The 24,929-nt window shown below is 28.1% G+C and overlaps 1 protein-coding gene across 4 annotated transcripts in view; it reads right to left on the bottom strand.

Annotated features, from left to right (window-relative positions):
* Window positions 1–24,929, bottom strand: part of LOC132929693 (insulin gene enhancer protein isl-1) — a 58,310-nt gene that overhangs the window by 11,294 nt on the left and 22,087 nt on the right. For 3 of the 4 annotated variants that reach the window (XM_060995219.1, XM_060995216.1, XM_060995218.1), the window contains exons 3-4: window positions 10,778–10,991; window positions 2,448–2,824 (exon numbers count right to left, since the gene is read on the bottom strand). In XM_060995219.1, coding sequence (XP_060851202.1) covers window positions 2,448–2,824; window positions 10,778–10,991 — 591 coding nt within the window. The remainder of the gene's footprint in view (window positions 1–2,447; window positions 2,825–10,777; window positions 10,992–24,929) is intronic. The other variant, XM_060995217.1, reaches the window with a different exon arrangement.

Here is a 24,929-nt window from a genome sequence, read left to right as displayed (position 1 = left end):
TGCGTTTCGATCGTTTATCTGCACCCCGTTGCGCGTCCGAGTCACAACCCGATAATGCTCATTATTATTATAAGCTCGAAAACACCATACACGTCGTGTATAATATTCTGCAGCACGTCTAGGCGAAGTTAACTCGATTTACTATATATATATATATGTATATAATTTCATTACATGCAGCGCACACATTGGAATCTATATAATACTCTATTTGTGTGTGCGTGTGTAGCGTAGAAAAGCGAAGTTAACGGCCATAAACGCATCGCGGTGAATATTGTCCGGGACACGGAGTTGAATAGGGTTTGTTTGGCGTAAATAGGGTTCGTTTAGCAGGCCCACGCGTGTGTTGGCCGCCACAGGACCGGAGAAACATACGGGGATCATGAGGATGGTGTCGAGGGGTGTGAAGGGGGTTGTTGGCGTGGCGGTGGATACAAAAACGACTTCTGTCCGCCACCCCTTAAGAACCATCCGAAAACGCTTTTAACGTGATTAAACTTACCTCCCCCGGCAAGCAGCTCGACGTATTTCCCCCGCTTTCTGTAGAACACATACATGTATACACTATATAGTGTTTGCTTTTTTTTTTTTTTTTGTCAAGTTCCCGTTGACGCGTAATCGATAGTGCTGTACATGTATACTGCTTGAACGCGCGTTCATACATAAAAAATACATACAAATATATAACTAATATCGTAATATTATTATACAACAACGACTTATCGCTCATATTAAACGTCGCAAATCGCAATACATATATTAGTTGTGGAGCATTACACAGAAGTCCGAATCTTTATGGTCATACCATCATATAGTTGTATGAAAACACGTTGATCATCATATATAATATATATAATATGTGATATAAGATGATAGAAGTTGAAACCTTTTAGTTAATGGGAATAATTATGACCACGCGTGTTTATATTTAAACGCGATAAAGACGTATTTGAATTGCTAGTATTATCTCAAATCATAATACTTAAAATAGGTTGTTATTTGTGAAGCAAAAAACTTCATTTCTATATTTTAGAGCCATAACCTTAAAATTTAAATTAATTTACCAAAATGTATACAGATCAATGGTGTATAAAATAACGTGTTCCAAAAAAAATATATATACTATAAGTAGGTTTCTTGTACATCTAGAATCTAGACTCCTGATTATATATACGCATGTACCTAGTAAATACTATACTCGTATAGTACATTAGGTATTAGCATATATGCGTGATGTACATATATTTAAAATATTATATATAAGGTAGTGGTCTATAATTGTTAACTTAAAATTTTTTTATAGGCGATCACTATTTATTGTTCTGTATAGTAATAACTTACGTTCACTCAATAAAATCATAGGTACTCTTAAAAATTACTAAACTAATAAAATTTATTAAAGTTCATGAAATAGTTATTTTTATTAAAATTTTCAAATCACAAATACCTTTTCTGTCCATCTACTTCAGTTGTACAGTGTAAGTAGTGCACAATACCTCTAAAATCTTCATCTTATTATTATAAAAATATATTGTATATATATATATATATAATTCGCTTATTTTGGATAATAAAATTGTTAAAAAAGTATAGTGTGTGTTTTCTGGTTTGGTTGCATGCTTCTAACAAGAACGGGGAGAGAGACATTTCGATTGTCAGACTACGCACGATGTATAAAAATAATATTATATATATAAACGATATACGGAAGGAGCAGGGAACGAGGCGGATATGTGTTTATTGCACCAACAGCACATGAAACGGTATATTATATACATTCATATAAATCGCTGTGATTGGGGTGGACGATGTCCTGCAGTGACGCACGTACGGTACGGTATTTCCATTAGGCTAATGAGTCGTCTAGCATATACATTTATATATATATATTTTCCCCGCGATCAACACTCACCGCCGCTCGACGGTATATATTCCACCCTTTACACTTTCACCAAAGTATGTTTACGCCACGTAGGTTATTACCGCCTCTTACCGGTATATCCATATACCTATACATTTAGCTACACAGCTCAATACATGTATAAATTCTGTATTATACAATTTATATATATATATATATATATTATTACACAATATAAAACCTAAGGGCGGCGTTATATAAAGACGTAACTCTGATGCCCCGGCGTGGGGCACACACTGTGCGGTGCACCGTTGTCGCCGCGGGGTTGTATGATTGAAAATCCAAATGTACCTACGTAACGCGGCTTTAACGTGTTATTAAATCATAATGTTTTTGACGACCGCGTTTAGGATTTCAATTTTGATTCTCAATTATTCGATTCGGTTATACAATGCCTAATATATACAGATATCTACGATTCGCATTTCTCTGTAAAATCGATTAAATCTCCCAAAAATATGATTATAACAACAAAGTGGCGGAAATTTAACGAAATCTCAGTTTAAATGCACGTGTAAGTACCTACCGGAATTCGACCCTTCGTTGTGGTGCAATGAGTTGGTGCTGCTAGTGTTGTGGTCGGCCAGCGCAGTATTGTTGTTGTTGTTTTCGTTGCTTTGCTGAAGCTGAGCAGCTATTTTACTCTTGGCGCCACCACCGCCGCCGCCGCCACCACCGCCACCACCACCGCCACCGCCACCATTCACGCCTGGATGATGGTCGTGGTCCTGTTTGCAGAGCAGCGTGTCGTTGCGCAACGCGAACTCGTCACCGGGTATGAGCTGCCTGCTGCACGCGTTGCACCTGAAGCACTCCATGTGATAAACTTTAGTCTTGGCCCTCATCACGAGTTCGGTCCGGTCGAAGCTCAGGTTGCACTTATCACATTTGGTGCCAAATAATCTAAAACAAAAATAAAATCATTATCCCGATGAAGAGATGAGAAAAAAAAATTAATTTTCGAAGCCCGATATATTAAAAAAAATACGGATATATACACATAATAACTTATAATATAAACACTTGTCATAGACGTATAACATTATTATGTGGTTGTTTTTGACAAAGTTAGCATTCGCCGAAAATTTTCCAATTGCAGATTAATAATAATCATACAATCCAATCGTAATTGGCAAATTTGAAATTAATTCGTTTAACGGACAAACCGACTTCTTGAAACATCAGTCGATAAATCGTTTACAGGAATCCAATCATATATATATATTATAAGACTTGATAATAAAGAATATAATAATGCAATAACACGAATATTAAAACTTTAAACTTATGTTTATGATTTTACAAGTAACGAGTTCTTTGTACGCTCTCCTGCGTCGAATCATTATAATTTATATTTACTAGTTTACATAATACATGTTTAAAAACCAAAATCAACCTCTAAAGATATATAATGCATGTACGTGCCTGTGTTACAGACAGATTTATAAATTTTTTATAATAATCTTTTGCACGACTCGCCAGTTGCCGTCATCACTTCGTGTGACAGATATTTAAAAAAAAAACAGTAGACAGGTTGTCTTTGATAGAAAAAAGGTCTAACGTGGTACGACGCGCTTGTAGTATTGACAAGTGCGTGGAGCATACATACGACGAGAAACATGCGGAAGCCGAGACATATCGGATCTCTTTTCGGCCACCCAACAAGATTTATATAATATTTTAAAAAATATTACATAAACAACATGTCAATCCACAATTAGCGTTTTAGAATTCTGTGTTTAATATACATATACACGTGCATAAATAGATCGTATAGGACAAAAAAACGATAAACACTACACGTACATTTAATAAGTGTACTGTTTTGGAAACCGAAAACACGTGTGTCGCCGCCGCCGCCACCGGGCTTAAGTAAAACCAATGTCATGCGGATCATCTAAAGGTGGGTTATATTATAGTGTTATATACGTACAACGTGATCGCGACTACTATATTTACGGTTGACTCGATAAACAAACACGCGCGTACGAGTGCGAAAAAAATAAATCGTTTTACACGATCCTATATATTATGTAAGTACTTACCACATTACCGCTATGTTAGGATTAATGGATTCTATATTATACTGTACACAGACGCACTCCGAAATATAGCGCCATATAGTCTTATAAAGTGTAACGTAGTAGCATAGTTCGGGTTTGTCCGTATAATAATATTTAATAATACATACATATACACTACATATTATACGAAAGTATACAAATACCTAGGAAATAGAAACACCGTGACGGAATGCAGTATATCGAAATTGTGTTAATGCGTATCCTTTTAGCATTTAGCATCGTTTATTCGTTATTACAACAATAATAATATAATATATCGTTATATATCTAGGTATAATTCTTTATGAGTGACCCGATCAAATAAAAAAGTATAAAAACCGCGTTTGTGTCACGATGATGCACCTGTAGTATGAATGCATAATTTATAAAAAATACGAAACAGGTTATTCAAATTCAAACATCTATCATAAGATGAGAAACAAACGATTGGGCGCCGAATATCAAGCATCAGCATTTACTATTGTGATACAAAATATATTGCATTCAATCGTTTTGGTGATTAACGCATCTTACAAAAATGGAAAAGGTACTGTAGATGTAGAATAATTTTCATCTAGACAGCAGAAAAGACGAAACTATAAGTTTGAAAATGATCTGTAATCTATACAGTTAGTAGCTTAGAAAAAAAATATACTTTAGAACCAAAATGTATCTTTTATTAGTTAAACGTATTGAGCATATCTACAGTGAATAAAAGGTAAATATAATTATTTATTATACCTATATATTACCTTATATAAAATTCATGATATATTTTATGGCCCTTATAATAATTATTGAGACCAAAATATATTATTTTGGAGTATGATTTATTTTATATACCTAAATTTATCTTTAATAACTAATTGAGCACCTTCTGTTTTTACTTATTTTTTAGTTAAAAAATTACTGTTAACAATTTTTTGAAAAGAATGTAACCATGCTTATTATTATTATTATACTTCATTTTTTTCGCCCAATTCATTATGCCAATAAATTAAAATTAAAGTCTATTTCTTACTTTTCATATCAAACTGAGGTATAATTACTTGTTATTATTTAAAATACTTTATAATTATATAATAGCTCATACTCATACAAAGCTAACAATGATTACTTTATATTATTAAGTTTTGAATATTAAATCTTTGATTGTAATTTATTACTTGTTTACTTACTGTATGCAATTAATGGTGGCTATTAGCTAAAATAATATTTTTCTTGATTATTTCTTACGTAATAATTGATCTACTATTGAAATAAAATGTTATGACTGTATTATGTAATAATGTAATAATTATAATAATATTGATTATTGTTAAATTAACAACATCATAAGGAATAAATACAAATTAAAAACATCTAATCTAACCAATTTAGTGATATACAAACAACGAGCTGAGGTATACATATTATGTACATACTTTGAATAATATAAAAATAATATTGGTGCTTGATAATTATCGGCTTGTAAAAAATAACTAATAATTTTCCATTTTGAGAAAATAGAGAATGAGTATTGGAATAGAGTTATAAATTAAATTTTTCTTTTTTAAATTTGGCAAAAACGCATGAATAAGATATACATTTTTCATACGAATAAAAAACATCATATATATCATAGTCGTTTTAAGCCATTTAATATCCATATGCAAATATTTCTTTTCTCTTCTCTATATAGTGTTCAACACCAAAATCAGAAAATGTAATTCTACATACAAATTTGATGTATAAGTATAGTGTATAATATCAAACAATTATTTTATAAAATAATAATCATCTTCTTTCCCTGAACTCGTTTTTCTAACCATGCCTTAATATATATTAGACCTAAAAGATAATTTTATTTAACCATATACAATATACATTCATGAATTAAATATTAATAAATTCATATTTCATAAACGTCATTATTACGAATAAATTAAATATAGATACTGGCTGACGACTGTATCTTGCAAATAACCAAGCTTAAAATTTAGATCAATGAATTGTTACCATGTATAAATGATAATATGATATACTGATTGCTATAACAGATAGTACAGACTCCTTTATAGTGATTGCTTATTAATTAATAATATGTGAGAGACCAAATATTTTACAAACCACAGATTCTGTGGAGCATTTGCTTTTTTGGTCTACGTCCTCGCTGTAAAATATTGATAAAAATGTCGTAGATTTCCCCGTGATTGCTAATTTTCAAGATGAATTAGATTAATAATAATTAATATAAGTTGGTTTATCATTAAAATTTATATGTATTAAAAATTCCAATATACTAATTTTAAAGATCATAAAACATATTAAACAGAATAAAACATTAAATTTATGTATATTAAAAGTTATGTCTTATGTGCATTGTAAATCATACACAACATACCGCAGATTATGTAATATATAAAAATATGCCTAATTATTAAATTTGTATGTCAATAGTAAAGTAGATTTAACTATAAAATAAAATATAACTAGACATTTAATAGTACAAAGTTATATTTTCAAGAAATCAAGTCCATAATTTATACACAATCATTGTTTTCAAATGATAAATATAAAGTAAATATTGAGATATACTGTAATTACATTTTTTTATGATGATATTGTATGCAAATACTGTATAGCTAGGTATAGGTTTGATAGCCTGCTAAGTATTAGCAGATTATACGTAATCCATTAATCTGTACTCTGTACTGTGTGCTTAATATAAAAATTGCATGTGCATTGTACATCATACACAGCATACCACAGGTTATATAATATATAAATATGCCTAATTATTGAGTTTGTATATCAATGGTAAAGCAGATTAAACGATGAAATAAATTATAACTAAACATTTAATAGTAGTACAAAGTTATATTTTTAAGAAATCAAATAAATAATTTATAACTAACTATTATTTTTAAATGCTATATAAAGACAATATTGAAATATAATGATATAATTATATTTTTGATTATGATATTGTTTGTAAATACTGATACTGAATAGCCAAATATAGGTTTAACTGCCTTCCAAGTATTAGTTACGTAATCCAGTAGTCTATACTCTGTATTGTGCATGTACTTATTATAACAATAATAAATGTACAGTATTTTGCAGGATAATTCAATAAATACTTATTTTTTTACGTGATAAATCAGTCATCAACCCAACAGTCGTGTTAAAAATTAAAATTAAATCGTTACATAACGTTATATGAACTAGATAAATGATTTTTTACTATTTATACAAAGAATAAAAATGCATATTACCTAAGAATAAAAATAAATTAACCTAATCAAAATTTTAAAATGCCATTGATTATTAAAATAGTATTAAAATAGTATTATTATTGTAGATCAATTTTAAATTTAGATGTGCCAATGTATATGTCAATAGTCTTATCGATCATGTTATAATTTTCAAGAATAAAAAAATGTTTAATATGATTTTTAGATTATTATTTATCTATAAAAAATATAAAAACTGTAACCCAAAGTTACTTCATTCTACATTAAATAGATAACATTTTAAATAATAAGAATTTACTAGACTGTAATATTGCTAGATTCTTTTTAATAATATTTGTAAAAGGTGTATTGAAATATAAAATGTATAGTTTTATCAAATATTAAAAAGTGTAATCGTTTTAACTATATAGCATGATTAACGGCAAACGATTATTAAATTTATATAATTATAGGTACATAAATACTTCCTTAGTTTATTTATCAATCAATTAATAACTATTAATTGATTAATAAATCATCCAAAGTTATAAAATTAAATGAGACTACACTAGGTATCAATGTATGTTTGTTATTTTAACAAATTTCAATATTATAATTGAAGTATACAAGTATATTTACCTATCACCATTAAGACAAAAATACCTAAATATATATTATATTATTATATTCCTCATAAATTTACTGTTTCAAATATAAAATAGTACTGCGGGATAGTGATTGATGATGCATAAAAAACATAGTGTTTTAGTATTTTAGATTTAAATAGGTATATATATTGTATTATGTATATGTAATATAATAATAATGTAACTTTACACTGTATAAAGTGATGACTGATACTTTGCAAATTATCTTAAATGATTTATCGATATAAATTTAATCAGGTCTATAGCGGAGTATAAGCGTATGAGGGTTTTTGATTGCTGCATATTATATTATGATTATTATTATTATTACTATAATATTATGTCGAGTGTCGACGTTACCCTATACGACTACACATCATACATTTAAAAAAAACATGCACCGCATATATACACATAACTTTGGCGGCATTCGTATGACCCTTGCTGCAGGAAATAATAGAATATGTGTGCCTATATTGACACAATGTCATCTGTCATGGAAGGCCCCAGAGCCGATTTATTTACTCAAAGGGAGAATTGGGTATGAGTACCATGTAAACATCGACAGACATTCGAAAACAAGAGGCGTGCAGATGCATTTGACGTCCGTCACAAAATGCATATAGTAATCATTAAAAAAAATACGTGGCATGCATATATATATATATATCATATATTAAAAATATCGAATGACTATGCTCACGGAAATTAGCAAAAAATATACGGGTTTGTTTTATATAACAGACTTCGAATTCGGTCTATCGTAAAATAAAAAACGCGCTCGCTATATATACATAATATGTATAATGTATATAATATACAGTTTATTATATATTTTGTATATTACTTACTACCATATGTACTGCAGGTAATAATATTTGTAAACTATTTTACTAGCTATAAGCTCCAATTTTATCTAGGAAAATATGAAAAAACATAAAATACAGCATTATATATATTATAGTGTATTTCGGTTTCAATATACGTTAATTCAATCGAGAAGGGCAATTTGTTTGTGGTAGATAGAAATGAATTGAAAAACAAAGCACAGAATATTCCCCGAGTCACTTTAGATAGGTACCCTTTAAATGATACAAAATATAAGTAACTAAAATTATATCGTATTTAAAATAATATACCTAGATGTACCTACTTAGATTTCCAAAAATATGAATTTTAATAAAACTATATAGTTAAAGAAAAATATGAGTGTGATTAACTTAGTAAATCATTCTGTATATCTTTACAGTATTTTATTAATATCAACAAATAATAGATAAGTAGTTATTTTGGATAAAAAAAAAACAATTTTATGTAGACGATATTTATATACGGTTATATTACACTTACGTAAGTACATTATAGTCAGTTATCATGATGACTAATTTTTATTGCCAAAATGTTACTACATTGTATAAATTAACTATAAATTTACCAATAGGCAATACATATTAAATACTATATACTATATAGTCTGTGTACGCGTATACTTAAATGGGCAGTATAAAATGTCTTTATAGTTTATAAGTTTGTATCACGCCTAGTAACTGGGATGTTACAGCGTGACGTGCAAATAATTATAATTATTTAAATTTTATTAAATTAATATTAATTATTATAATGTGTTATTTATTCTTTATTTCGATACAAAATATAAAATCTGTTTTGTTTTCATACTGTCTGCGTTACATACTAAAGACAAGTGTATATGTTATACATTTCTGTTAAAAGAGCTCCACGAAAAACGATGAAATTTATGTTTACAAAAGCAAATATAAAAGCTCACGATAAAAAAAAACTTTCCATGGTTAGATGTTAAATAATAGTCATAATAATAATAATTTAAAAAATACAACGGGCCAAAATTAAACTGCGCGCGTAATGCGTCTTATACTGCGTAAAATTAGTATTTCGAAATGTGTGTAATATAAATATATATAATATATCAGCAAACATGGGTGATATAATATATTGCCATGACGTAAATATATATTATTATAAAATAATGTACTGGTTGCAAACGTCATACGTACAAGCAGTAAAATATATTTAAAATATATTAAGTATATATATATATAGAGAGATAATAACAAATATTTCATTCGAGAATTTATCCAAGGAAAAAAGCCGAGAAACTGATGATACTCTAACCCAACCCTCCCGGACAAGATTTATTTTAAAATGATTTTTCAGTATATGTACCTAAATCTAACATAATATGTAATAATTGTTAATATATAATATTGTTATGTGTTAAAGTTTATAATTATTAATTTATATTACTGTTCATTTACTTACTCATCAATTATTTTAAGTATACCGCTATATATAAGTCAACCAAGTTTGGTGTTATGAAATTAATGGGACTTGCATACAATTTTAATGTCCACCAGATGTCCAGATTTGTAATGATACTCTATTATACTATAATAATATATTTCATAAGGTAGACACCACCAATCATATACATATTATATGTATAATGTGTTGGCTAGTTCATCGATATTTATTACTTCAGTTAATACACATTACAATAATATAATATTAGATAATGTACTACATGTCATAAGAAAATAATTATGAGATATATAAGATAATATATTTGTGACACAGCCGTCAATTTATATAGGCTTTTAGCACATTTTTAATTAGTGAATTAAATTGTATCTTTAATGTATATTATTATTTATAATTATAATTGCTTGAAACTGAGATTTATTGTGTGTACATAGAGCTAAAATGACAAGCCCCTATTTCCATACATAATATACGTTAACTTACATAAAGATGTTAACTTTATTTAAATCCGAAGTGGTGGTTGTATAAAAATAATAATATATTTACGATATTAATTTATTATAGTTATTATTCATATTATTTGTGCAGGGTAAAAAATGCATATATAATATAAAGATATATTATGGTTATTACCTGACATAATCTAATTTACAATAGGTTTTCCCGTCTCTCACGAAACAGGTACAATGTTCATCCAAAAACTGATGGCACTCAGCACACTTGAGGCAAGCTGCGTGCCACTCCAAGTCCGGAGCGACCTTCAGTATGTATTGGTCGTTGATCGCACCGCCACAACCCACGCACAGACTCAGCCGCCGCCGTTCTGAAAAATTTAACAACAAGACACCTGATTTTAAATAAAATCTATACGCGGCTTATGTCAATTTGCGCAATATTATATATATATATATGTATAGTATATTTATTATTTATACAGTTTAGGTATACCTAATGTGATACGCAAATATGTATAATATATGTATCCGCTACGTTGCAGCGCAATTCAATATAAAACAAACGGCTGCTGTCCACAACCAACACACATATTATACATATTACTACCTAAACACGTATAGGTACATGTATATGACGTATAATAAAGGTATGTCGCTTGTGATATCTCGTGGCTTTTTTTTACTGCGTTTTTAACAACATATTCGGGATATTATAATGCCGAAAACGTTAACATACTTTATGTGTAGGTATAATTTATAATTTGTAGATACCTGGTACATATATATATATATACACTCCCAGTCAACAAATACGTTGCACGTGTTATATATAATGTACGTACATAAATATTTAAAATGTATTTTAAGTTTAGTGACTATACTAATACGTCTATAATACCAATATTGAAAATGTTTATTTAGGTGGTGATTATTTTAATACTTCATAGATGAATAACTCATTATTTCGAAAATTATTCATTTTACAACAAAAATAAAGCACTTGCTGCAGTGACGTCAACGAACCCAGATCCGTTTATTATTAGGTATTAATAATATTTATTGTTCCGTCATTTTATATGACAGCTCGCTTATGTCGTAAGCAGCATAATAATATTATAAAAGTACATTTTCACGTTGTTCATATTGTCAATTAAAAGTTTAATAGGTAGTTAAAACTAAAGTTCATATAGAATTAATTAATTATACATAGATATACTATATATGATAATATATACAAGATAGGTTATACGAAATGTGTTGGCAAATCTATATTTTATCAGTTATCACGTACATACGATAAACGTGTTGATTGTGCGTGTTGTCTTTTACGCGCGAACACGACGCAGAGTAATGGCAGAGGAAACTATTAATGCTGACGCGTCTGACGCAATGATTAATTGTTAAAAAAAAATACGTAAATACTAATACCTACATAATATATTATTTAATAGGTACTTTCTTATGATAAATCGTAAGTATGCGTTATCATAATAATTTTAATCCACATTTCAATAAAATATAGCCTATATAGGTACATTAAATTCCTATAATATAGTTACATATACGTATATAACCTATATATATATATATATATATATATATATATATATATATGATAGGATATATGTATTATAATGTTATTGAGCACTAAAATGTATGCATGGTACTCGTATATTATTATTAAAAATAAATAATATATATATATATATTATATTGTTATATTATGTGGGATAACTTTAATTTTATATATTATAGATACATAAACACGTGTGTGTACCTATGTGTGTTGTGTGTGTGTCATGATGTGCAAAGATATTTCAATATATTGTTTATCAGCCAGGATGCTCGCCTCCCCCCTTTTAATTGGTTGAAGTATTTGTTTTTACTGGTGGAGGCATAGGCTGATAGAAACCTAGCTATTTATATTAGTAATTAAAAAAATTATTGTATGTTAATTTTTATTGTGTTATTAGTTTATTAACTATTTAGTTTATATAGATTATTAGTTATTATATAGAGTAAATTAAAGAAAAATTGCATGCCAATTCCTCAAAAATAATAATTTAAAATCAAATTGGTTATTGACAGTATACCTATCTATTATAGAACTATACGTTAAAAGATTTGAATAGAAATCATTAACTTGTGAAATTACTTTTTCTCCTAATGACATTGATATAGCTAGATTATATGTAAGTAATATATATGTACTTTATTATACTATACACGTACCATGAGACATATCTATAATCCTACACTATTTACCTATATATTAGTTATTAGTGATTACCTGCATTTATTTAATACTGTGTATATTATAATTTAAAGATTTTTGATGTTATATCTAAGAAGAATATATTACTAGCAAGTAGCAATACTAATATAGAGAATATAGTTATATAGCTCGTACTCTCGTCATTGTCGCTAACCACGCTCAATGTGCAAAATAGAACTATGCGGTATACGTCTCGTTATTAAATACAACACACGTGCACTATATTATACGCCGTACACTATCTCGCACACACAAACGTATATAATGTATAAATATATATATGTATAACTTTGCGGTTGTCGTTCTATTGGTCGCGTATTGGTACAGCCCTCTGGGGCGGAGCCGAAACGGTGTGCGTCCGTTCGAACCCGTTCGGTAACAGATAACGTCTCTTTGATGTGCCACCGCCATGTTTGTACTTACACGAGATCGACGTGTTTCCAACAAAATAATAATAATAAAAAAAATGTATAGGTACACACGTAATAGGTATAGACCTCCCCACTGATAATAATAATAAATATACATATATAAAAATATAATCACGGTCCGGATGGACGGACGTCAAGGCATATTATTCTATAATAATAATAATTATGGTAATGTATAGCCAATAGGCATATAACATGTAGTAAATGGTAATTTATAAGACATAAAAAAACGTATTGAATCCAATAAAATTCCACGCACAAACCTTGTATGTTAAATGTATCGATATATTTGTGTATTATTTAATAAACCTAAATATAAGTTCTATATATATTGATATATTAATGACATAACACAGTAATTATATCACTTAGAATATACACATTTTTGTTTTTTTTCATTTATATAATTATATATAGTTAAATATTAGGGACTAGACTCAGGGTCTAGAGTGGCGCAGAAGTTGCACAGAGATATAACCACGACGCGTACAGTCATCTGATAACTACAAACATATTATATATAATAGGGATTATACCTAGGTGTCTTATGATTTATGACGCATAATGGTCAACTTCGCATGCTACCCCATCATCATTTTTAAAAAATATATTTAAAAATAGCTTTGTTCTGCATCTATAATATTAATTTATTAATATAAGAATATAAGATAATAATAAATGAATATTATATTCGCGATGTAATATACCCATTGAATAATATACGTAAGTACCTATATTATGTTATATGTATGTACATAAATTATAATTGATTTCTGAACCATTTGAATTTATTAAAAAGTAAATAATATAATATTAAATAATTTTGTATATATATCTGAAATAAGCACACGCGTAATTATACGTGTACCTAACCTAACTAGCGTTGCTAGATAGTCTATATAAGCTATAATAGATAGGTACTAGGTAAACATACTATACATATTCAACGAAATTTGAAGTTGTTATATTATTATTTATGTAATATAATACCTATAGGTAAGTGAAAATAACTACGATAATAAAAAAAAAAACAACAACAAAAAAGTGCAAATATCGTTCAAAACCCGTATTCATACAACAATTCTGAAACAAATGTATATTATGGGTAATACACAGATATTATATTATGGTACATCATATTTAATATATCGAATAATCCTTGAGACTATAATAATATAATATATTACGCATAATAATAAGTTTAGTGGTGGTTTAGTGTTATAATAGTGGCCATTATTTGTAGTCTGCAATGGCTAAAATATGAGTGTCATCTTTAGAATCTTACTATATAATAATATACATCATCTTATTGTATAAATAGTCACATAAATGTTTCATACGTCATTATAATATACTATATAGACATCTGTAATTATATTATAGTGTTATGTCCTTAATATAAACAAATTATATGCTATCCACTGACTGTTCTCATCAAACATTGTTCGGATCTCAATAATTGCATTATTCCTGCGTATGCTTCCGGCTGTGGTATAATGTGTAACGATGAGTAATGTAATATACATTTACTATAGTATTTTGTATTTTTAAATAATAAAAATATTCTTTTAAGTATTTTAAATATATGAAGTGCGTGTTCTTAATTTATTAAACCTATTTCTTAACTCCTTGGTTCAGCTAATAAATGGTAAGTCTTCAGTTGGATTAGGGTAAGTTAATTTACCATATAATTAAATCCTCATGTAAATAAATATATTACTTATATAGTTATATATGCGTATATAAGATGAGAATGTAGTAAACTAAAGAGTGTACGTATATATATATACAATATTGAATATATAACAAATTATACACGATTAAAAAAGTTAAATACATATATACCTATATACTCGTATTATATTACTATATAGGTACAGTGTATATGTCATTATGAGATAAGTACCTATTTATAAACTATGATGTAGCTATAACGATATACTTAGACACGCACAATGCGCATGTAATATATATAATATACAGACTATATAGTTATAGTAAGATTATATAAGATATTTACAGTAAAACCTCTCTATAACGGAATCGCTTGAGACCAACATAATTTTCTGTTATATATAGGTACCTATATCTTTTATTATACCTACATATATACTTCTGTACATTAGATATACCAACATAATATGCGCATTATATTAATTTTTTGCGTACTACCAACATCACATTATATACATATAATGTATATGCAAAAGTGTATTGAAATTATATGCTTATTGTAAAGTTGCGTGATGCGCACTACAAGGAAACGGAGTTTGTTTAATACATATTACATTTAATACTCAAATAATACCTCAAAAACATTTATAAAATAACGAAACGATTCCTATTGTCGTTTGTATCATTATAACTTTCGGTATTCTGTGAAGAATGAAGATATTGTGTACATAAACTTTGAAATTTAATTTTATATGAAGGTTGCTGTAAAAGTTTAAACTTTTATTTATATACCTATGACCATACTCATATATCCATACTATATATCAGTACTAAACTTATGAAGATTCTTATTGAAGCCATGTATAATGAATTGTCACCCCTTCTCTCGCCTTAATAGAAAAATTATTATATTAATATAATATTTCAGTAATATACAGACAATATATCTAAATATTATAGTATAATTACAAGGTACACGATTATTTTTATGAATATATATATTATACAAGTGAAGTGTTTGGTTTTTTGGCCAATGGTAGTATTTATGTATACAATAGTGATGTAATAATAATATAATATGTGTATTGTCTTAATTCCATAATAGCATAGTTTATAGTAAGTACTGTATTTAACAACTATAATATTGCTTAATTATAAAAAAATATTTAACTATAGGTATTTAAATTTTGTCTACAAAATTTTGTAAGTTCTTATTGTACTGTGAGGTCTAAATAGCTTATTTGTATTTAGCTTTTACCCTATATTATTATTATAGGTTCTTAAATAGTGACGAATGACTATAGAATGTGTATAAAATAATTTTTATCGTTTGAAAATAAAATACATTTATAATATAACGTGTAGATACCTATAATTAACGCAATAATGATAAATTTTGTCTACAGTATCTGCGGTACATAATTATGTATGTATTATAAATTTATAAATAATAATATTATATAATCTATTGAAAGCTATATATAATATTAAATAAACATAAAATGTACACCCTCTAGCTGTGATCGCAATTTTGCCACACAAATAGATGGAAAACATATACTTGTAGTTTGATTTTATGTGTAAACTTTTCATCGTCAACGTCATGCTACTGCAGTAGCCAAAAAAATGATTTGGGGTATGTTGGTTCTGAGTTATTGATTAGGTGGCGCGTATTTTGTCAGAATTTTGACGTTTCCGCTACCTCGCTCACTATATAATGGTATATAATACCATGTATATTTATTTTTATTTATATGAAATATTATTATAGGCGGAAAGCGACGCTTGTGTTGTGTACAAACTACAAATATCAAAAGGTCATGATTATCCGGATATATTATTCGAAAATGTATACAAAAACATAAATATACACTAAAAAAATCTTGTTTAGCATATATAACTGAACCTCTTAGTTATTTATTGTTAGGTTTATCATCATCGGATATATTTTAAGCCACATTATGAAACCAAAACGCGAAATTCCGTTAGATTTTATTTTTTTCAATTACTATAGGTACATAATTATAATTTACAAGTATACTATGTAATACTTACATATTACTTTGTACGACGGAAATACTCAGCAATATGATTAAAGTATCACATTAAATATAATTATTTTAAATAGGTTTTTAAACTGGAGCGTCTCATTTTGACGCCTTGATGATGTTGGGTGATACACTATGTTATTTAGATTTTACGTTTTTCTCATAGTTTGCCGTTTGGTATGTCATCAATAACGATGTATTGTTTCTTAAAAAAGTTAAATTTTAATTGCCGGTATGAATTAATAAGACAACAGATAACAATGTAAAGACTGTAAAGAGTATACAGTGAAACAGATATTATTAAATTGCTATGGAGATAAAAAAAAAATGAACAGTATAGCCGCCGACCGCCGACTCGAATCGCACAATTTTCATGCACTTATATATAGCTATAGTCACCATATATGTAGATATATTTGTTTTACATACAATATTATACTAATACTAGATATACCTATATAGTTATACATTTATTATAATAAATCAATTAATTTATATAAAATAAATATGTATATAACTATATAGTTTTCAATTTTATTTAGAATAAAAATACTAAGAGTACATACTAATGGTACGCGGAATACGCAATATTAGTTGTCAAAATAGTCATAGGCTAAATACTATTCAAGCTATAAAAATGTATACTATTGATACTGAAAAAATTTAAAGAGGGTATGATACACGCATACATAATATATACCAATATTAGATAGACAAAAAATTATATAGACCATCAAACCGTTCAGGAAATTATATACCTATTACCTAGATACCTATTATATATTATATGATATGTAAAATAAATTGATAATAGTATTATAAAATGCAATTTTTAGGAAATTAAAATCAAAATGTATATACAATTTGTTTATACATACATAAATACTTATATTTTATAAACATAGAATTTAATATATTTTTTATATACTCGTAATATGCATCTATAATGAATAAATATTATGTTCTATGTAAATATGTAAATTTAAAATAATACGATTCGTAGGACGGTAAATAAAAATATCGAAGACGTGTTAACGACCCACATATAATATATATATATATAATATCTATAGTCAATTCAAAGAAGCATATTTGCTTTTGATACATTCAATATAAAATAAAAACAACAAAAATTATTATTATATACAGAATGTTTAATAAGTTTGGAAAAAGTTATTAGACTAAATGGGACTGATAAATTAGGTATAATATGATGTAGTTTATGAGGTTATTAAATATTTTATATGATACATGTATAGAAGTATCATCAGCTATTCTGTTATTATCCCATTCAGATAATATGCAAACAGTTTCCAAGATCATTGAACACTGCCTGGTATACCTATTACATAAACAGTATACAAATATAGGTACTATATATAATATACTTACATTATCTATATTCTATATACCATCGCCTTTACATTTTATATAACACATGGAATAAGATTCGTTTACAAAATAATATATTATTTACTTTATAAAGTTGTATAACCTATATTATATTATAGGAGTATAATCACAAACGTCACTGACGCGGCGTACGATATTGTATAAACAGTGACCGCGTTGGAAATTTGTCATCGGGTAAATAATACTATATAGCCATTATAATAGTATTATATATAGAGGTATATAATATAAATGTATAAGATATGTATTGTGTAAGGTGTATGTGTATGTAATAGGTATAAATAGACAATCGTGATTAGGAAAAAAATTTATATAAAATAAAAAAGGGGCGGCAAATCATGAATTGAATCTGAATAGTATCTATTATTACATGTACATTATATATAATATACATATACACTAACATACCCGTACATAGGTACATTTATATACATGGGCAGGTTCGATACTATATACCTACTTCCTAAACCAGACTGACGCATATAAAATATTATCGTTTTATATGCGTATATGCGCACGACGACGAGACGACTGAAATACCCGTTTCCTATCTCGAATATATTATACATATTATACCTCGATGGCTTTATATTATATATATATATACGCGCGCGCGCGTGTGTGTATGTGTACAAGTATTATTGCGGGGGGACGTGGGTGGACTTGTGGCGCCTGCAGCAGCAGAGTGCCGCGGCAGTGACGACGACGACACCCGAGTAAAACATTTTTTTACCCGATCTATAGATATACATATTATTTATTTATATTATTATACGGGCACGCGACACAAAAACCGGGTCTCTTATCCATTCATAATGCAAACGCGCTTCAGTTGCTCTTTTATGGTAGATAACCAAAATCGTTAGGTATGTGATGGATCTAATAATATAGATTTTCCGTAAGCAAAATACGGTACCTATAACTATATATTATTATAAAAAATACTAATACAGTATACATGTGTATCTTTAAATTTTTATTATTATTTTTTTTTTTAGACGACAATTGGCGCGGATTTTTGGCTTACAGCCATCAATCGGGGGTATAGAAAAAAATGTGTATTTAAGCTCGCAGACGATTATTGTAATATAAACGTGATTTCAAAAATATACAACGACTGTCGTCGTCGACGACGTATATAATAATATAATATAGGAAGAATACATACATGTACAATGTTTCCTGAGAGCAACCGCCGCCGACAACAGACGAAATATCCAGTTTCCGATAACGCCGGCGCCGGCGATCGAATTAATTCCCACTCCTACCCCCACCAACACCGACGCTGATGCTACCACTACCCCGTCTTTAGAGCTGTTCTTAATTAGACATCGTCGCCGTTGCGTCCCAAACCGCCGTCGTCACCACTGCCACTGAGACGGGTTCGTCGTTCTTATAACACGTTTAGATCACCAGTTGTACGACGTGTATATACGCATATTATGTAGGTACGCGAAACGAAGAGAACAAAATAGGATAATACGTAATAAAAAACAAAATAAAATATCTAATAATAAAATAAATTAAAATAGGTAAATATTTGATGGGTGGAGATGAGGTATAGAGTAGCAAGAGGAAAGGGGAAGATAATAAATATTCGCACAAAAACTCGCCAGTCGACTATGATAACATCGATTAATATTGTAATTTTTTTTCGATAAGAATCATTCACCGACGGACACGTTTTTTTTATACACGCATATAGGTAAGTGTATAATGTATATACATATCTAAAATGCATAAACGCATTGGTAAGAGCCATAACTATAATAATGACTATCAAAAAGTCAACCCATGGTACATATTATAATATATTTTATTGTACGTTTACATATATGCCTATATAACTGACGGTTAGTTTACGATCAATATTATATTATTCCGGTGGAGTAGGGAGTTCCCGTTTGATGTATGTTCTGTAGTACTTAAATCCCTCCCCCTCAAGAGTCTGCGTACAACTATACACGCTATTCCTTGTGTACATCATATCAGGCAAGGGTAACTATTTGGCCAACCCTTTTAGTCCGATTTGTATATATATATAATATATTAAATAATTATTTATTGAGATTTTCTTTATGTTTATATACGAGTATATAGAGCTTGTACGCCGGTATATTTCATTACATATAATTCGATTTATTTTTAAATAAGTAAAGAATAATAATTAATATCTGATATATTTGTTATTATAATTCAAATTGTGGTACATAATATATTATATATACTATGGTTATACTTTGAATAATATGAAGATATCATAATATAATACTATTATCTTATTATTTTTTTAAATATAATTAAATTTGTATGAAAAAATTATTAATTACGCCATATAGATAATAATAAATATATCTTGTAAGAACATTTTTAATATAAATCCATATAATAATTATATATTATACCACATGCGCAATTGAAATATAAAGATGATCGATTAATTTTGCTTATAATAGTATTAAGTTTTTTAACCGTGCTTCGCGATCACTTTAAGCTTTAAAATAGTTCTAATCTAAATTCTACACAATAAATTTCCATCTATAATATATATATCTTCACAATCTAATATAATAGACAATACGGTATAATTATCGTACAATATTCTTTACATATCTACTAAACTATAAAATTATTACTATATTCTTCTACTTTTAGCTAACTTTATTATTATAGGTGTACTGTCTATGTTATAGTTTTATATTATGATTAACTAAACCGTATTATATATTATAGTAATGTTGCATTAGGTATCTATATGATGTAAATACACGAAAACTGGTTGGAAGCGGCTACACTTAATAATAATAATAATATAGGTAATGTCAAATAAGTATAGATACAACACGTGGACAATGAAGCGGTATCTCACTCATTGTCAGCATAAACGATAACTGCAGCGCATGGAATAGTATACAACGTATACATATTTATATAATATACAGTATACAATGTTCACTATATATTAAATATTATATATACGTATAGCATATGTACCTATTGTGTAAAAATGTACGCATAATATGAATAAACAACGGATAACGCACGACGCGAATTTTGAGGTCACCATCATCGGCGCTAATAATATAATACAATATATAAATTATATACGGACGATAATTTATAATATAATATATATAATATACCTATAAGGGCTAAGGTATATTTAATAATAATTGTTATTATTGATCTACTCGAAAGTAAAATTTATCCGGTGATAGTATAAATGGGCAAACGATAAATTAGAAATGTATAATTATGTTGAGCTGTGATCCAGCGCCACACGCTATATATGTATTTAACACAGCTCATTAACGCCGACACAACACGCGTCAGTCGCGAGAAAATTCATGGCACTGCGCGGCCACCGTGTGTGCGGCACCGCCGCAAAGAACGACAATTTTTTTACAATTATACTGTATATATATATATTATGCACTGTGCGCACATAATATGCGTTTTACATATCACCGTGTTTCATTAAATATGCGCTTGAATAATAATTTAACAACAAAAAAAAATTACCAAGAAATATATATACATAATAATATATACCTATATATATATATTATATAATGTATATATATAGGGTCATGTATTATGATATGACCTCTATTTTTTTCTTTAATAAATTATACTATCGGCTTTTATAAATAAACCGTATCACCGGAGAAAAATTGTCCCTAATTAAAATTATAAATAGGTATACTATGTCATTACTGCAATAATTTAAAATCAAAAACTTTTTATATTATTTTCCTTTTTTCAAATATTTTAATCTGTTTTTTTATAGTCATAATTAACGTTTATTTAAATATTAACTTAAAATGGAAATTGGAAAAATATAGTTAAAGGATTTTATACCTTTTTGGTGCAAGTATAAAATTGTAATACTTAATATGGTATACGGATTGATATTCTAATTTTAATCCATCTTAGGCATCATCTGCTATGTATAAGAGAAAAGGGCTATAATATTTATCTTCATAATGCCCACGAAAATTATTCCTATAAAATTAGCCGATGGACGTTGAGTAAGGTATACTCGAATGTAGTGAATAATCGGTTAAAATCAAATATAAGAACCAATTCAGATTATACTGATGAATGAAAGGCGAGATTATGTGAAATATACTATCACCATAAGGGAATTAATTTTGCGTGTAGTGCGAGATAAGCTTGGGAACCAATTTGGTATAAGCCATATAAATAAATACAAATAACTATGTAAACATATTATTATGTACTTACATACACTATACAGTATTTAAACATTTAAATTTCAAAACTGAATCATCATCATTGATGTTTGCAGTAAAGTTAGAAGGACGACGACGCGTTGAGAGAATATATAGGACCTATATATACGTGGCGTCTTTGCCGCCGCCGGCAAATGGGTGCAGTCTTATTTTTATGGGTTTTTATTATTTCGGTTTTTTCTTTTTATCCTCAGGTATATTATATTATAAAAATACTACAGGTATATATTATGTATAATGCCTCTTTCTTAGACGGCAGCGGTGGTGGTGTAGTTTTTTTTCGAATATATAATAATATAAAACGTGTTGACGGTCCACGCGGCCGACAGACGATAAAACAATGAGACGGTCATTAAAAAAAAAGACAAGACTACGACGGCGGCAGCGTGCATGGCGTAGCAACGGCGGCGGCTACGACTGCTATGGTTTTAATGTGTGCCCGGCGCACATAATTAATCCAATAAACGATCGATGCCGCGCTAATTTTAATATACACAGCGTGTTCAGTTGATAGTGTCGTATTTGAGTGTGTGTGTGTAATAGGTATATATAGGGAAACAGCGAAACGAAAAACAATTTTATACGTACACTATCTATACCTATATATTATGTGTAAAGAAGAGGAGACTCGGACAGTTGGTCGTGCTATAGGGAGAGAGAAAAGCTGAAAATAAGAGAGAGTGAGAGATCGACGGAGCCTGCAGAAGAATCACAAAGACGGTGCCGAAACTAGTTTTTCTTTATACTTTTTTATTCATCGTATTAAAAAAAAAATAACACCACGCACCGGAATACAAGACCATTCGTCCCACACTGTCCTATAATGTGGAGTAATATACATACATATAAACATATATTATATATATAATATACATATATACCTACCTATAATATACAGGAATTGAAAATAATGCGATGACGTTAAACTTGTAATATTATTTTATTGCCCCTTGTTTTTCTTTTTATTCTTATTTTATGAGTTGCTTATGAGACGATTTTTATTATTATTATCATTCAATGGGACTTTGACGGAAATGTCAACTGTCAGTCATTATATATACGTGCTAAACGACTACATAAAAGCTTATATTATTCTGTCGTTAAACGATACATACAATCTAATTATTGTATTTTCTTTAGGATCCGCGTACTAATATATGGCTATAACGTTAGCTATATATATACAATATAGGTAGTATAAGTACATAATATTATATATATGTAATAAATAATTACTTTACACGGTATTGAACTATATATAGCTAGTATAATGCATTAGTACTTATATGCTTAAGACAACTCTAACAATTTGTATGCAATTCATAGAATACAAATGCATGTATAAAGATTGTGTTTGATATGAAGAAGAATGCAATATTAAATACACTAATCTACATATATAATATCTATTTATATTTGATTTAATTAAAAATATAATGTTTAAAACAATTTATTTGTTATTTTAGAAAAATTATATAGTTTTCATTGAATGTTTAAATATTAAAATTAAAGTAAAACAAATTTATAGATAATAGCTAGGGAAATTAGTAATATATAAAATTGTAATATCTATAGTTATGTATATGACGTGTATACTATGGTGTCTTGCATGGTGGACTTTGTATCAATTAAATTAACCACTGAACAAAATTAGTACAATTTTAAATTTTTTACGTAAATGTATTTATTTAGTAGTAAATAATAAGATATAGTAACATTTAATTTATGTTTTTAAAGTTTTTTTTTTTGTTACAAAACAGATATTAAATACATTATACATAGGTAGGTACTACGTTTATCTTTATAAAGAATCTATATTATATGGACCACTTAATGATGGTTCATAGATTATACTAATTAAATTTAATATACATAGTTTTTATTAAATTATGTTATGTTGCAGTCAGTATTAAAGTTAATGATATTACATATAGACAAATAAAATATAAACCTACCTATAAGTTAGCTATCGCCTAATATATACCAGTACCCATATCTAATTTTCAGTTTAATTTATTAATAAAAGTGACATTTAAAACTCGATTAAATGTTATTATTTATATAGTTTTTAATTTATCAATCATTACCCCTGGAAAATGCAGTACCTATTAATTTAAATAATTAAATTATTTTATCAGCTTTTATATATACTCTGTATACCCTGTATACGGGACTATACCTATTTAATATAAGTACAAGAAAAACACTTTTACATATATTTTTTATTTGTCAT

Source organism: Rhopalosiphum padi, chromosome 4 (assembly GCF_020882245.1).
Source record: "Rhopalosiphum padi isolate XX-2018 chromosome 4, ASM2088224v1, whole genome shotgun sequence".
NCBI lineage: Eukaryota > Metazoa > Arthropoda > Insecta > Hemiptera > Aphididae > Rhopalosiphum > Rhopalosiphum padi.
Note: the sequence above shows the minus strand (reverse complement) of the source record. Positions and strands in the feature narration are given on the sequence as shown.